Below are 17,409 nucleotides of genomic sequence, written 5' to 3' on the forward strand. Positions count from 1 at the left end.
TCAGCTCTTTGAAGTTTACAGCACGCATTTTAATAATCAAGAAAATAATTAAAGTTGATAGGGCGTAAAGGAAATTAATTACTCGCAAATAAAATACTTTGTTTATTCAAATTCAAAGTAATAAAGTGAGTGAGTAAATCCAAGCGAGTTTTAAGTGAAAAAAAAGACAAAACTGTAAACGAGGTGCAAAGGAAATTTATAAACTCTGATGGGAGAGTCTGACCAATATGAATAACTAGATAAAGTGTAGCAAGAACTTGGTGGGTTCTCACCCTACTGTAAAACCGTACTAATTGTAACTTGGGTGTCGCAATATTTTAAGCTCCAGGTTGCCGCTGGTGTAATTGGGGAACATTAAGCTCGCACATTCAACGCCCAAGCATAAAGGGCTCTTACTGTTGGTTTTGTTGTCTGCTATATATATATGTATGTATGTCTGTACATATCTAAGTTTAAGAGAAGAACTTAACAGTGTGTTTAGCACAGGAAATACCCGGGGCATTTTGAAAATTTGTTGTTACAGCGGCTCGGAAACTACTCGAGCAATGGCACAAATAGTTGATATTATTTTGTCGGCCATAATTGTGGTCATAATTACGATTTACAGAAAAGTTAAGTTATAATTATAAATATTGTAGGTTGCATAACGAGACGGGTTTCTCTGTCCCTAACGACAGTTGACACAGATTTAAAAGGAGGTTGGCGACCGCTGCATTGCTCGAATGACGGAGCCAGCTGGCTTTTTACCCTGCTTATGGGCTCTCTTCGATAAATGATACCCGAGTTTTCTTAGATAAGTTAACTTTATTTATTATCATTATTTTACTAAAATATATGATGATAAATAAATAATAAGAGGGAAAATAGACATTACTGTCATTGTGATAAGTCTGAAAAGTTAAAAGCTTTTTCAACTCACTAAGCTCTTTAAATTACTGAGGAATTCATTCGATAAACAAAAAAAATAACATCTTATGATAAAAAGTTGTTATTATTATCATTAGTTAGGTTATTAAAATATATATGTATAAATCTAGACGAAGTAAATATACAAATATATATTATTGTACTTGAATTTTCATATTTTTATAATGAGGTACAGAAATTATTTGTAAAGCTCAACTGCAATTCATAATTCTCATAAATGTAGACGTGTATACATATTAAAAAAAATAAATAAATAGCAAAGAAAAATAATATGTATATATATATATATATACAAATCTCTATTGAATTTTTTTAAAGCAGCTTTAGGTAGAAATGATGTAGAGACTTACACTAGAAAAGTTCTCGTGGGAATCGAGTATGGTGGTCGTTAGTAGAGCGCTCTGTGAGTAAGCTACGAAGATGACGACCAAGAAGAAGAAGAAGAAGAAGAAGAAAAAGCAAAAGCAGAGAATGAGTAAGAGGGAAAGAAAGAGGAGGAATATAAAGAATAAGTAAAATAGAATGAGAAGCAGAGAAAACTTAACTGAGCTGCTGAGACATTCAAGTTTTCGTTGGATAAAAAAAATATTAAAAAAACAGCTCGACGCGTACATAGACGACACTGAGAGAAATAAAGTCCAAGACTGTATGCTGGAAGCTGTGTATACGGAAGAGTGCCGTTGAATCACGAGATTCATTCAAGACTATCTTTTCGAAAAACCCACTCACACTAACTGTAAAAAATCTCAATGGCCGAAGGACGCGGGATTACTAAATGAAACTTATCTAACTGACTCTCTTTATTTATTTTATGTTTATTTATTCATATCTGTTTTTTTTTTTTTTTTTTTTTTTTTTTTTTTTTTTTTTGTTTAAATTTTACTCTGGCTTGCCGTGCTCGCGGTGCTTGTCGCAGACTTTTTAGCTGAGCTTTATCCGCGATGCAATTAACTCAGTAGGAAACTGTGCAAACGACAAATCCCAGGTGAATTTCAATGCCCATACAATGCTACGGAACTTTATCTTGGTGTTAGATTCCTTTCTATTACACCTTTTGTCGTTTTACTCATTGTATGCATCCCAGTTCACTCACTTTCTCCAATTGCATTCGCAGTATTACTGCTGGTGTTTCTCACCAACAGTACTGCTCCGTCCGAGCGACCGAGCGTATACCGTACAGCACTATTCCGTATTCTGTATAGTGTTTTCCACTGTATATATACTATCATGAAACATTGAAATGCGCACAAAGGAGAAGAGAAGTCATGTACACTAGATAATCCGCAACAAGTGAGACAGGCAAGTACTATTCGTGGCAGACAAGTGGAATGCACACAAATCGCCTATCATATTGTCAACAAAACATTCACTGTGTCACTGATGCCATTGTATGCGTCCTCACTAAATATCTAAACGTTTATAATACTCTTATATATACATTTGTATATATTTATTTGTAAAAAAAAATATTTCGCGGATTTTTTTATCTTTACAATCGTATTCAATATTTGTGCAAAAGCATTTTTCTGTAGGGATGCAGGCAGAAATTTTTAAAAATCCATTTTTTATTTAATATCAAGTATGCTTTTGATGCGCCCTTGAGCTGCGTTTCTAAATTTTTACGTCTTTCTTTATTTATTCATTTATTTATTTATTTTTTTTTATCTGGTATATTTTCATGGAAGAATCATTTTAAAGGTAAAGATTTTTTTTCATGCACCTGAATACACAAAAACTTGAAAACATGTATAATATAAAAAATGCGGATGAATATTTTCATCAGAGGTCAAATTGATCGTTGATGAATTAACACTTGAGCGGGCATTTATTAACTTGTTAGGAATCCTGTATATTTGTAGTGATAGTTGAAAAAAAAAAAAAAAAAAGGTAATTTAATGAACGAAATTTAGTTCATTTTAATTGGCGATAGTATGTAGGAAATTGGATATTAAAACGTCGATGAAAGTCAGCCCGTGCATACAAACAAAAAAAAATATAAATTTATTGCTTGAAATCTATCCGTTGAATTGAATTTATTAATGACTAGTTGAGTGAGCATATCATTACAATTGGGAGCCAGAAAAAAATTATCAAGTGGAAGAAACAAAGAACCCGAACATGCATGCGCCGAAATCAAGTTTATAGATATATGTGTAACGTAAAATTACAATTTCAAATTTTTCGTGAGAACAAAAAAATGTATAAATGTAATTAATAGTAATTATTTTTTATTACCTATTTCAATAAACGAGAAATTTTTTTTTATTTTTAATTAAATTGTTTTATTTTAATCTTTTACCTGCAGATTCGGAGCACGTCAATTATGGCCTTTTCCATCGGGATCATTTTTATCGCACTGGCATCGATCGCCCACACGTTGCCGACTCCAATTAAAATTGGTAAGTCGAGTCATCAAAATTTTATAACTATGAGGAGCTTTTTTTTTTGGCTTATGAAAAAAAAATTCACGTTCATCAATTTAACTTTGTTTAAATAACGTCCTCGCATTCAAAGTTGTAATTTCCCACTACACCGGAATATTTAACTTTTTTAATATTTCTTATAAACTCACATATAGAGAGTCCAAGTGGGAGAGATGCGGCACTATTCCTAGCTCAAGTATAAATTTTAAAATATGTGGTATATTAATAATAATGGTTGTACTAAATATTTTCTCTTTAAAATGTCGAAGCAATAAATATTTAGTCACGAGCAAACGAAATTTTTTACTATTTGCCGATCGATAAAAGTAAGTTGAACTGAAAATTATGTGACGTAACTCAAATTACAGAATAAAAAAATTTTATTTTCAAAGAAGACCTTGACAGCGAAATCTTATCCCCGGGCGTTAAGAAATTATCATAATAGGTATCGTTTTTTTTTTTTTTTAGCTTCGAACCATAAAAAATTTGTTTTTATGTACAAGCTGTGATACAATTTCTGTTTGCATTTCTTTTAATCTTTAATTTTTAACAAATGACCCGGTGACTTTTTTTTTATTTTAACTTTCCCCCTCTTTCGCCCGAAAAAAAATTTACGGTATTTGGTAATTTGTCTTACTTTCTTTAAATAGAAGCAAAAAATAGATTTAAGAGCCAGGATCAAAAAATCCTCCCCTATATTTTAGTAGATATTGAAAAAAAAAAAAAAGAGTAAAATATTTTTAATAAATACGGCATGTGGAAGAATACTAGAACCTTAACGTTACCGATATTTAATATGACAAACGGATAAATAGAACAAACAAACATGAAAGACAATATAAAATATATATAATATAGAAATTCCTTTGACATATAAAAGAAATACATATATTGCTCATACATATCTGTTTTATAACTGTATATTATATAAAAACATTATTCAAGGTATGCATATAACATAACCATTCAGCATTTATAAATATAAATTTTTCTCCCAGGTAAAATGCTCTTAGCATATAGTAAATATTATGAAACATCTTCTGGAACTTTTTTAACATACAAAATACTTAAATTCATATCTGCATTGCCCAAGATGCTGCTGCCGCCTTTGCTGTGTCATAAAAATAAAGAATAATATTTTTTAAGCTTTGAATATTGTTAGATGACCGTAAAAGACTTAAACGCGAAAGCCCGGAAATAAATTAATAGATTCTATAGACATATACTAAGTTTTCGGAGTCTCAAATATGTAAAATTTTTTTTTTTTTTAATAATATTCAAAGTAAATTAAAAAAAAATTTAATTATTTGCGGGCTAAACTGGGTACCCCTAAATAAGACGAATAAAAAAAAAATTTCTAGATATTAAATAAATTTTCTAGTAAGGACTTTACATAAAGAAAAATTACATTTCACATAATTATTGGATACAAAGAATAAAAAAAAAAATTTTTAATACTTTTTTATTATAAAACAAGTCATTAGCATTTTTCGACGGACACTCGATTTTTAAAAAAGTTTAACAAAAGAAAAATTCTAAAATGCTCAATTGTTTTTTTTATAAAATTTTGGGGGTACTCCGCTTTGCCCTCTCCCCTTTCCTGTATTTAGAGCCGAAAAATTGAAATGCTGAAGAAGAAAAAACAACTTAGAAAAAAATTGAGGATTTTACCGATAATTGCCACATGGAAATATGATTACTCGAGAAGAGAATTTATTCAGTCAATAACTGAACGCCAAAGGCGTATTTGAAATGAAAAAAAATAATAACATAAAAGGAGGGTAAAAATATAAAAAAAACTGTATACTCTTTGTGATCGTAATGAGAATCATCAATTGGTTAAATTACAGTCTATATACAATGAGCACAACATACAACTTTCAACACCCTTGGGCAGTTTATTTCTACCGGCTATGATGCTTTTTCGAATGAATGGATGGAGAGATGGATGATAGATAGATACATAGCTCGTTCTATATTCGTTTGTTCATAACTTTGTTTCGGTCCGCTATTAAAATTCCAGACAACTCCAAGCTTAACGATGTGCTGCGACAAAACTTGACTTTACGCCAGTATTGCTAGCTCCTGCGCGAGGACAGATAATAGTTATTATAAGTTTAATTAATCCACCACAGTGGCAGTTTTCGCGTAAGAAACCCTTCGGAATAAATACTCGTACTTGTATAACTTATTTTGTAAGTTTATTTAGACTTATACGATGATGCTGTCGCTGGTATTGGAATATTAAATAGAGTCGTATGTGTGGGACAGTGTGTGGGTGTGTGTGAGAGAATGGGGTTGATTGATACTGTAGTGGTGGCGCTGTTGTAAACTAAGGAAAGGCCAACTGTCAAGCAGCAAACTAATAACGCAGCCACCCAATCCTTGAGAGCCGATACAATAATTATCGCTGCGGACCAATTTCTCTAACGTCAATATTACGGAAGCCTCTTAATGAGAAATCATGTCAAGCTTGAAAATCAAACTTAATCACTGCTATGACTCCTCAATAATTGCTACAACATTTATTCGATCATTCTCATCATTAATATCAAAAATCCTCGGGGTAAATTAATACGCAAAAATTTATATTCTATTGAAAAAAATTTTTCGTTAAATAAAATAAAATAAATAATTAGTTGCCAAGTTTATTAATTAACTCACGCTTGTTTCTCATTACTATTAATACTTTTTTTTCACCGGTTTTATAGTTGTTCTGTATTTTACAGCCGTGGGAGCATTGATTTTTTATTGTACTAATGAAAAAGTAATTGAAACGATATTCACCCTGAAATATTTAAAAATTTGATTTCGTCAGCTTTTAGCACCGGAAGTATTTTTTCCCGCCACTATGCATTTTTAGTGACTATCGATTCATTGCAATGAGAGCTGTACTGAAAAATTTATTGAATTTATTACAAATGCTATTAAAATTTAAGGCTATTTTATATAACTGTAAAAAGTTATATAACATTGACAATAAAGTTCCCAACCACGATTTTAACGGCAAAATATTTCATCGTACCATTAATTGAAGAAAAACATTTAAACAATTCATTTAAATCCATAAATTCATTTTATTTTTAACCGCTGGCCCATTTTCTTCACCTTTCCTCTTTATTTAGAATTATCGGTCTTATTTACGGTTACTACGAAACTTAAAATTTATATTTTTCATATTTATCGAGTTGGTTAAAATTTATTTCTCTTTGTAAGTCTATTTATCTCTGGTGTATATAAATTGTTGGCTAGATTCAATGTATCAAGAAAGTCTTTTGATGTTTGATATCGTTAAAAAAAATCAAGTTTTACGGAAACGACAGTAAAACTCGTTACAAATAAACTTACATTTAATATATTTCTCAACTTCATTTTGTCATCATATATATAAAAAGAACCACCGATATATATATATATATATATATATATATATATATATATATATATATATATATATATATATATATATATATATGTATAGATATATATTTTATTATAGTTTTATTCTCTCTTAACTTAATTTTTTTTTTTTTGTCTTTTCGCTATTTTATTTCCCGTTATGCACGTGGCCACGTCTTACCAACACATTATTATTATTAAACTTTACAAAAGTCTCCTTTGTCCAAAGCGTAATGCAACTTTATGGATGGTTACTCTATTTTAAAATGAAAACTTTCTCAGCTTTAAATTTAGCTGAATATATATTATATATATATATATATATATATATATATATATATATATATATATATATATATATATATATATATATATATATATATATATAGTAACTATTTCTTATACTTTAATAATATTTTGTCAACTTATTATTTATTGAGTTTTCTAACCCTCACTATACCGAAATTTCCAATTAAGAAAACACAAATCCGATATTACCTTCATTAATTAAAACTTGTAATAAACTTTTAATTTGAATAATATTAATGACAGTAACAAAATAATGACTATTAAAAAATTATAAATTTAAACAAAACAATGCATTGACGTACTCTCGTTATTTTTAAATCGTCGATACAATTTCAATTAATCCATTCTTTCAATTCACTAAGTATTAAAGGTATTATGCAAATTTTTATATGATAAAGATTATTATTTTAAAATACTAAAAAAACTAAATTTAATTGCTACAAAATTTGCAATTTAAATTTTAAATATATATATGTGGAATATTGGCAGTTTATTAATATGTAGAAGAGAGCGAATAAAATGGGGGCGCTACGGAAAAAATGAATTTTTGTGATCTTGATTACTCTGAATCTTTTACTTTTGACTTGTATTGAAACAAAGTGAGCAAAATTTTAATTTGCTATAATAAATTTTTTTTTTTTTTCGTTTTTGAGCAAAATAGAGTACACTGCCACTGTAAGTTGGAGTGTTTTAATTTAAAATACTTAAGTGCTTTATTACCATTTAATTTGTTGTCACATACACTGCAAAAAGAGCGTTGTTAAAAATGGATTCAAAATTAAATTACACCATTATAATGGTTTATAATGAAAAACACAAAAAATATCATTTATTAACAAGTAAAGTGATCGAGTAAGTAAAAATATTCACAAAGTAAAATATTTACTTTGCGTTATTGTCACACCGCTTTCGGTGTTGAAATTTAACACTTAAACCGCTTGGACTTACCCCGGGGATTTTTTACAGTGTACATTGTAGTCACTTTCTAAACTTAAGGGTTTTAAATTAAAACACGTCGATTTACAGTGTGTGAAAAAATTGCGAAGTGATTGTGGACTAAATTCAAAGTGAACTAGGAACGATTGACTGCATTTTTTTTTAATCCCCTTGGAGTGAAATTCACTCCGAATTGGAGTTTATTTCAATCTTAAAAATCCGAATCAGAGTGAATTGGGATTTAAATAAAATCCGTAATCTCTCCGAATTCACTCCTGATTTTTTGCAATAAAGTCTTCCAAAATTAAAAAATAATTAATTTTTCTTATTAAAATCGAGGCTATATTAATTGGAATAATAAAATTAAGAGCAAAAGCATTGAAAAAAAATCTGTCTATCGGTTGATCCTGCGGGTCAGCCCTGAAACTTCCCGCTGTTTTCCATCTCCTTGAGCTCGAAAACATTGTTGTGATACAAAAAATTCTTCTAAGTTTTCGCTAGAGTGAGTCTAGGATTTCTCTAGGCTGAGTCTAGGATTTCTCTAGGATTCAGAGCAAACTTCTACAATATAACTTGCACATGAAAGTGAACGAACATAATTTTTTTTTTCTCAACACTGAGCCCCAAGTATGAATTGTTTACGTGCTGAGTATGGATTGTTTATGTGGTGAGTATGGAATATTTACGTGTTGAGTGTTTATTTTCTGTGGAACTTTCAGACAAATCTTCTGAAATATCGCTGGCACATAAAAGTAAAGGACAAAAATTTTTCCAAGTTTTCTCTCCGGTGACTCGAACAGAATGGCTTTCTAGGACCTCAAAACGCCGACATCTGATGAAAACTCGATTTTTGAAAATCGGAGTAAAAACACTAACTTCCCGAAATTTTTGAAAATCATCGATTTTCTAAGCGGGAAGTTAAAAAGAATTTTTTTTAAATTCCAAGCCATTTAAAAAAAGAATTTTTGTCACGAAAATTCTTGAGTTTCCCATTTTGCCCGCAGTGCCCTTTTATATTTGATTTTAAAATAGGATAAGTGAGAAAAGTAGTGATATAGCACAACTAATCGAGCTACTAGTCTGGATCATTAAATACGAGGCGAGTAGTATCTCGACAGCAAGTACGATCGAATCTTGGCAACAACAGACAGGAGAAAAGACGAGACAGATTCAATGTTATCTATAAAGACGTGCGGGTAAGAGAAAACACGAGTTATCGTTGCCTGGGCGACACGCTGATGTCGTAGAACAAGAAGTACATCGACGCGCCAAGAATTTATATTTTCTGTATAACAAGAAATGAAATGCCTCTCTTATACATGTACCCGTTATCTCCTCTATTAATATCAATTTAGATAATAAAAAAAAGCACGCAAATTTATCACAAAAAAAAGAATTATCCACTAGTAAAAATAATTTTAAAATTATAATTGACTATTAAATGCATGAAATCTTATTTCGAAGGGCATTTTATTTTTGTCGATAATGCTCTCCAGTAAAGATAGCTAGCTACATATAAATATATATGTACTGTCATCATTTTATAAAACAATTTATGTATACGTGAAAAAATATAACGCTGGCGTGTGTCCCCGTGACTCGACAATTTCCCGAGTGACTCGTTATCGCGTGTACGAGAGGTCACGTAGAGAGTTACGAGAGTTTTCATTATTTCTCACACTGTTTCATGTTTCTATCATGTTTTTTAGTCGAGATAAAATTTAAAACAAAAGTCTAGATAATACTTTTTTTAACCGGTACACATTTTTTTTTTCTTACACGACAATAAATAATTGCACTTCCAAGTCTTATTATAAAAAATTGGAACAGCATGACCGAAAATTATCTTCATTATAATGTTCTAGAAAATTATTGGTCACTTAAAAAAATTCAACGTCTGTCTGAAATGCTCGAAGAAATTGTTAAATTATATCGAGCATTCCAGAAAATTCTAAAACCTTCGGGAAAATAAAAAATTAATTTAAAAAAAAAAAATACTGAAGCGGGTCAGAACACTCAACTATTTATAGGGCAGAGTCGGGTAACATGGGGCCGCTAAAAAAAAACACTTTTCAGATCCTCTATATACGAAATCTTCTACTAGTCTCTTTTATTCAAAGACCATACAAAAAATTTTCAATTTCCATAAAAAACTTTTCTTATTTTCGTACAAAATGGGGCTGCTTTAAAAAAATAATTCTTAAAAATAAATTTCCGGTAAACGAAAATTTCAAACGATTTCGAAAAATAAAATTCCATTGCCAAAATTAGATTCTCTATTTCGCGCAACTCTTCCTCATAAATAAAAAATTGAATAATAGCAATAAATATATGTTAATGTTTACTTGGAAAGTATATTGTTGTTTTATTTAATGTGTAAAAAAAATGTTACAAAATATGTGGAGCTTTTTCATTTTTAACTCGTCAGTTAACTGAAGGACTCGTTTCTCTGATAAGACTCTGTAACAATAAATTACACTAGACGTTTCTTGGCACGTAAAGAAAGAGCAAGAAAAAAAAACGTGAGAATAATACATGATACTTTTTCCCTTACCAGCAACTATTTCTATCCTACTTAGTAATAAAACATTTCTATCCCGTCATTTTAATAATTGTTGTTCAAAGTTATTGTTTGTAGTAACAAGTTACTACTGACTGTGACCCATAATATATGACTGTCTATCTATCTATTTACGTTCTGTATGTCGACAACTACAAAGCCTTTGCTCATTTAGTTACACAACAATGTGCAGAGAATAGGATCAAGGATTAGTTCCTATCGTAGAGAGCAAAGCTTGAGTATCAAGCTTCGTAGTGAGCGAATGATAATAATCACGAGGATGATAGGCATGAGTATTTCAATAGCTAAAAGCCAATGGAACATAATTCAGTATTATACAAACAGCGAAACTATGACAAACCACAGCGGCCGTGCTGTGACAGGACGGTTAACGATTGCAATAGACCAACGCATGTCCACATATATATGTGTGTATATATTTATCCATGGTAGAGTGAGTGAGTGGTATTGTGCATCCACGCTGTACACAGATGACTAAAATGTTTGACATGACTGTGTCCAAAACCCGGAAAAAGCTTCCCGACCACTCATATGACTATACACTGCGGACCTCTGCCCACATATGCTACAATCAATAACAATTGTTATTTCTATATATGGACACTTGGATTTTATATCTATGACCATCATTAAATCATCGAAAACTATTCATACACCATATAAAATTATAAATTCAAATGTTCGCGCTTAAACTTATTTTAAAATTATAATTTTTACTTATTTTATACTCTCTAAAAACGAATTAGTGAAAATCACGTGACAATCACTATTTACCAATGAATAGTCACTTATTGCCAGTGACAAGTATACCACTGTTTTAATTAGTGACATACTTTTTACTAGTAAACAGTGAATACTCACTATTTTCAGTATTTCAAATTTAAGAGAAAACTGCAGTTTTCAAATTCTACAGTGAACCGAAATTTTCATTATTTTCAAAATTATTTTTTTAATGTAAACTAAAACTTGCCCAGATAACTGTTGATAAAAAGATAAAGAGCATCCTAAATTTTTTCAGTTTTCTATTCCCAGATTTTCGAGGCTTTCATTTGGCACCCGACAAATTTTAGGAAAAAAATTTCTATCATTCGAAATAAATTTTAATAAAATGAAAAAAAAAAAAAAAAAAAAAAATTGGCATTTCTTTGGAGTTTGGAGAAATAAATTTATTTTCTTTGCTACTTCCAATAAAAATAAGTTCAATATTTTAAAATAAATTCATCTTCAATCAAAAATAAGAAACGGACATTTAAATGAGGTTATATTTCTATCTCACTAAAAACAAACCTTGAAAACCTTAAATATTCGTAACCATGTTTGACATTAAATAAAAATACTCGATGCAAACGCCCGATTACCTCTAATAATTTATGAGATTAGCCATCATCAGAACCAGCTCTAGTTACCCTATGACTTTGATCATGTAACTACTGCTACAGTTGCCGTGGTCTTAGTACCAATCAAATAATTACTATCAAAGCACTCAGAGTATTAATCAAATATTAATACGTCAAAACTAATCCAGGTCCATTCGTGGGGATGAAATTATCTCAGTCGTTATTACGAATCATTTTTAATATCTACTGTTAATTAATGATTGTTTACTTATGTATGCATACATAAATTGACGTATAAATACTAGGAGTGAATATAATATATTCAAAGAGACATTGTGCACGATAGTATGGAGAATTTACTCAAGAGAAACAGGCAAATTGGCTAACATCACTCCCTTGAGATGTGTCAGGGATACCGACTAATATACTACATACGGCGTACGGAACCTAATTTCGTATTCCGCTTTGCTTTACTTGACAAACCAACCTGATAGAATATAATCCTTATTAACAATAATTCAATGAACGGATCTCCAACGCACAGCTTTCCTCAAGACGAGCATCCGTATAGAATATCCATTACTGTATCTTGTACGGGGACTTCAAGTTCTAAAGATTAAAATTATGTACTGTAATACATTTTTTTAATTAACCTGGAGTGAATGTACCCGTATGATGAAACAATATATGGTTAGAATGTATATATATATATATAAAAGCATGGATGTTTGCAACAAAAAAATATATGATATATGATATTGTGTATTATAAAAAATCATATAGAAATTTTCGCCGATTTAATATGAAATTATATACAGTAGTTAATATATGTATTCCATATATGTAACTTATATGTTTTTTATATTAAGCCATATATACATTTACATTAACCTTATAATATATTGCATTAATATATTTCCTTGTATATTCAAAAAATATAAAGTTTTTATGTGAAATGGAATATATATGGTAGCATATATTTTATATAATATATGGCAACATATATTTTCTTTGTTATATTTGAGCATATATTTTATTTGGTATATGTGTATGTATATGGGTATATGATATATTCGTATCAAATTAACTAATTTCGAGAATTTTATCTGCAATTTAATATCAAAATTTAGATCTAATTAATTAATAAATTTTTTTCTGGACATTTTTGGGCCTTCCCTATTAGGGAACATCATAATGAACAAAAAACGTTTATGGTGTGATGGGTTATTCCCAACAGGAGCAAAGTCACGGGCTACTCTTGATAGAGAATCATCTACATATATTTTCTGATATTTATCATATATTTTTACAAATATTTTGACCATATATGTTATTTTCATACGGGCGAGGGCTTCAAGTTCTAAAGATTAAAATTATATACTATATATTAATAAATTTTTTAAATTAACTCGGAGTGAATGTAGGCTGGATGATTTTTTATTTACTTGGATCTTCTCGAAGCTAATATCATTCTCGAGAAAATTTCGGAAAATAGTGATTATAAAAAAACTCCGCAGAATGAAATCGTAGTAAAAACTTGCGGGGTAGAATACTAATACATAGTGAAATTAGATCTTTTATACTTTGACCGCATGCGGAGTGATTTTTTTTTAAATTCCGGGACTCAGAGTAAGGGAGAGAATCCAGATTGAAATAAAATCCGGATTTACTCTCAATTTTTTACGGCGTAAAGGAACAGCCAATAAATCAAAGTCAAGATGAGATATATATTATGTCTGTAATAAATAATAAAAATAAATACTTTAAATAACAAATAAAAAAAATCAAAGTAATCAATCTGCAGAGGCATTTTTTATTATATTTTATTTTACTTTTACAAGGAACGACACACGGTCAATTGATAATCGATCTATCAGAGTTATCACCCCGTCTGTGTATATATATATATATATATATATATATCTTGAAAGACCAGAAAAGTTTTAGTTGGTGACATGCTAAAAGAAAAATAGTGAGAAAAGATCGATGCACTGTCGCTGATAACTTTAAACGCAAAAAGTAGTAGCAACTGCTCGAGTGGACTTTTCCGCGATTTAAAATACCACTAGTTGTCAAAGATCCTCCGAGGCTAAATGTTAGTTTACATCGGTATTATATGTGTGTAATCAACAGGTTTTTAGTTATAAAATAGTGAAAAATTGTTTCTAGTTTTTATTTTATTTTTTCCATTTTTTAGTTCGACTTTTCTTACTACTTTTAGTTGCCCGGTTTTTTTACTTATTGCTGTAGAGTCTCAGTCACTCGAAGATATTTTTTTTGTCATGTACATATATATGTATATGACTGGGGGATTAAGACTTAGCTCCGATTGATAAAACTTTTTCCTCAGAACGCGAAGACATAAAAATATGAATGAATATTATAAGAATAAATGCGAGGAGCTCGAAGGATCGAATAAAGAGGATTACGGGTAGATGCGGACGAGAATATAGTTTTTAAGCCAAGTAGTCGTCTGTGGAGTAAAAGAGGACCAAGAAGTCGGAGTTGTGTTGTATGCTGGGTATAGGAAGAGTATGGCGCTAAGTAAAGGGGCGAAAATGAGCGAGTAAGAAGCTCTTGACCTGGAAAATGGAGAAGAGACCATGCGGTATAATGGAAACTCACCCATGGACTCAGATTTCTAACCACGAATAGACTTTAAACTTATTCTCGGCATTTCCGTGAAAACGAGTTGTATAGAATTTTTTTTTCCTTAATACTTTTTTTTTAATAAAACATAAGTATAAAAAATGCCTCAGTGCCCTTTGAGTATTTATTGCCTTTGAGCGCTCAAAAGCCCTGGATTAATTGTGCAACAATTTATTCATAATAAACTCATTCATGTGATTAAAAATAAATCGATATTTTATTCACAATAAAAAGTTAATGATCCATTGAACGTAAATACCTTAGAAATATCTACAATTTTTTTTTTTTTTTTTCAATTTTATTTACAACAAAAATTTAAATATCTCTATTTGACAATAAATAAAAGCAATCAATTCTGCGACTCCGAAGACTTTAATTGAACGAGTGTTTTTTTAATGAGAATTGAGTCCCAGTAGATACTGAATAAAAATAATTTAAAAAAAAAATTCAAACATTTATTTCAAGCTTAGTAGAAAAAAGCGTTTGTTTAGCTTCCTCTCGAGCTTACTTAGCAGTCAATACAGCAATCCTTTATCCATTTCAATAGCACTTTCTTATTCATATAATATGATCCCCTGATCTTATTTAATCTCCGTTCAAGTGACAAACAGTTTAAGAATTTGATCTTGGATCAAAAACACTCCCTTCCACACATACATCTCATCTATACACACGTACATATACGTTTGTATATATGCATATATGCTATATTATTGAAGGATTTAAATTTACTCGTTCGATAAATCCGACGATTGACATTCGACTGTATTGCACAGAGAATCCGATTAAACAGAGGATTTGGACATGTACAGAGAGAGCATCACTTCGATTCATGGAAGCGTGAGCACGTTGATCACTCTGGAGTAGTACCCTCTAACACCCCCTCTCGTATCTCTTCGACAACCCGCGTCCTTTGCACACCAACATACCCCATCAGATTTTCACATATAACATTCGAACAGTTCGTCTATATAACACACATGTAATCATCGCACACGCGTTGTTTCTCTCAGCGATGCCTTTACTACAGGATAAACACAAACCGAGACCAATGTAATCTTAATCGTCCATGGTACGGAAATTGCTTGGTTTAACCCAGACAAATCGCTTGCAACTTAGTTCCCTATGGACTGTAGCACACTGTACACTATACGACTCGATGTAGCGACGTATATACGTATATACTACTCACATATAGTCGGATCTCACTTGCTTCAAAATAGAATTCAAGCGTTCAGCGGCTTCAACTGTGCCGGGCTGTTTATGTTGGCTTACGTGGGTGTGCATTTAGATTTATGTAGGTATATATACTTATAATATATAGGTAGCTAGATAGGTAGCTGGGATAGATGTGTCTATAGACATCAGAGCGAGACAGTATGTGTACTCTTTGAATGGTAGTCTGCTTCCATGTGACTCATTGTCAACCCAGTGAGAGATACTGTGCAGACTACATTACGCAGACAACTGACGAATCCGAAGTTGAGACTTTACTTGGGATGATGCAGACTCAAGATCCAAGACTAAACTCTCATCTGTAGACGAATGTATTTAACTTGCACACTAACTAGTCTACGACATCCACACAAACGATGTACTTCGAGGTGGAAACCAACGCGGGCATCAAACCGCGAGTAATATGCTTTTAGCATCTCTGCTATTAAGTATTTTGTAATTTTACTTCTGTTATTTTGTGCAAGATAATTTACGAATGCGCTCTAGCTTTAGAATATACTTTACAAAATAAGTACAGAATTGTGAGTAAAATTAATGTTGTATTTGTGAGTAAAATACTAAATTATATGAAATGAAAGAGGAAATTATTTTTTTTTGACTACACTGTACAAAATTTTCGGAGTAAACGTAGAGTGGATGATTTTTTATTTATTTAATTCCCTTGGAGTGAATTTCATTCCGAAGGGGAGTTTCGGAAAATATTGATTATAAAAAAAATTACTAATGCATAGGGAGCTCAGGTCTTTGATATTTTGACATTTATATCGAGTACGGAAATAATTGCGAGCTCCCTGAACATATATTCACGCGAAATTATTTTTAAAAATTATAAGCAGCTGATAACAAAACTTTAACAAATGTAATCCCACTGAGTCACAAACTGTCGGATGACTTACATCAACCATACCACGAGATAACATTTCATATTGTACCGAAATATAAAATATTCCTATAAAAACTATGTCACTATAGCTATTCAATAATTTAATATTTTCACTATGTATTATATATATTAAATTACAATTTAGTGAGTTACTAAAACATTTTATAAATTAAAAACATAATATTTTAAGTTTAATTATTAATATCTGAACGAATTATTTATTGAAATAATTATGTTTCTAATTAACAGCTGTTTCTATTAAATATAAATTTATTTAAATATTAAAACTCCGGACCGGAGTGAATGCGGATTGAAACAAAATCCGCGTCACTTCGAAATCACTCCTCCCATAAAAAAATCCCTATTCACTCCACATGCGGAGTAACTTTTTTTAAAACTCCGGAACTCCGAGTGAGGGAGTGAATTCAGACTGAAATAAAATCCATAATCACTCCCGATTTTTTACCGTATAATAAACTGGAAAATCATCACGGATAATTTTATTAATAAAAAAAAAAATTATAATCGATCATACTCTTAATTATTGGAATGAAGTAATTACTAAAACTGATAATTAAAGTTATATATATAGCTAATTATTAAAATATATATGTAAATAATATAAATATTAATTAATAAAATATCCACTGATACGATTACTGGGATTTTAATATTGATTAAATACCCTTGTTAATTATTAAATATATTTCTGATAATAATTACTTTCAA

General features: G+C 30.4%; 1 protein-coding gene across 3 annotated transcripts in view; it reads left to right on the forward strand.

Annotated features, from left to right (window-relative positions):
* The window catches only part of LOC103579584 (glutamate receptor ionotropic, kainate 2), a 235,429-nt gene that overhangs the window by 209,372 nt on the left and 8,648 nt on the right, over positions 1 to 17,409 (forward strand). For all 3 annotated transcript variants that reach the window (XM_014441749.2, XM_014441748.1, XM_014441747.1), the window contains one exon: positions 3,233 to 3,326. In XM_014441749.2, coding sequence (XP_014297235.1) covers positions 3,251 to 3,326 — 76 coding nt within the window. In that variant the 5' untranslated portion in view covers positions 3,233 to 3,250. The remainder of the gene's footprint in view (positions 1 to 3,232; positions 3,327 to 17,409) is intronic.

The sequence above is a fragment of the Microplitis demolitor genome, chromosome 7 (assembly GCF_026212275.2).
Source record: "Microplitis demolitor isolate Queensland-Clemson2020A chromosome 7, iyMicDemo2.1a, whole genome shotgun sequence".
Classification (NCBI taxonomy): domain Eukaryota; kingdom Metazoa; phylum Arthropoda; class Insecta; order Hymenoptera; family Braconidae; genus Microplitis; species Microplitis demolitor.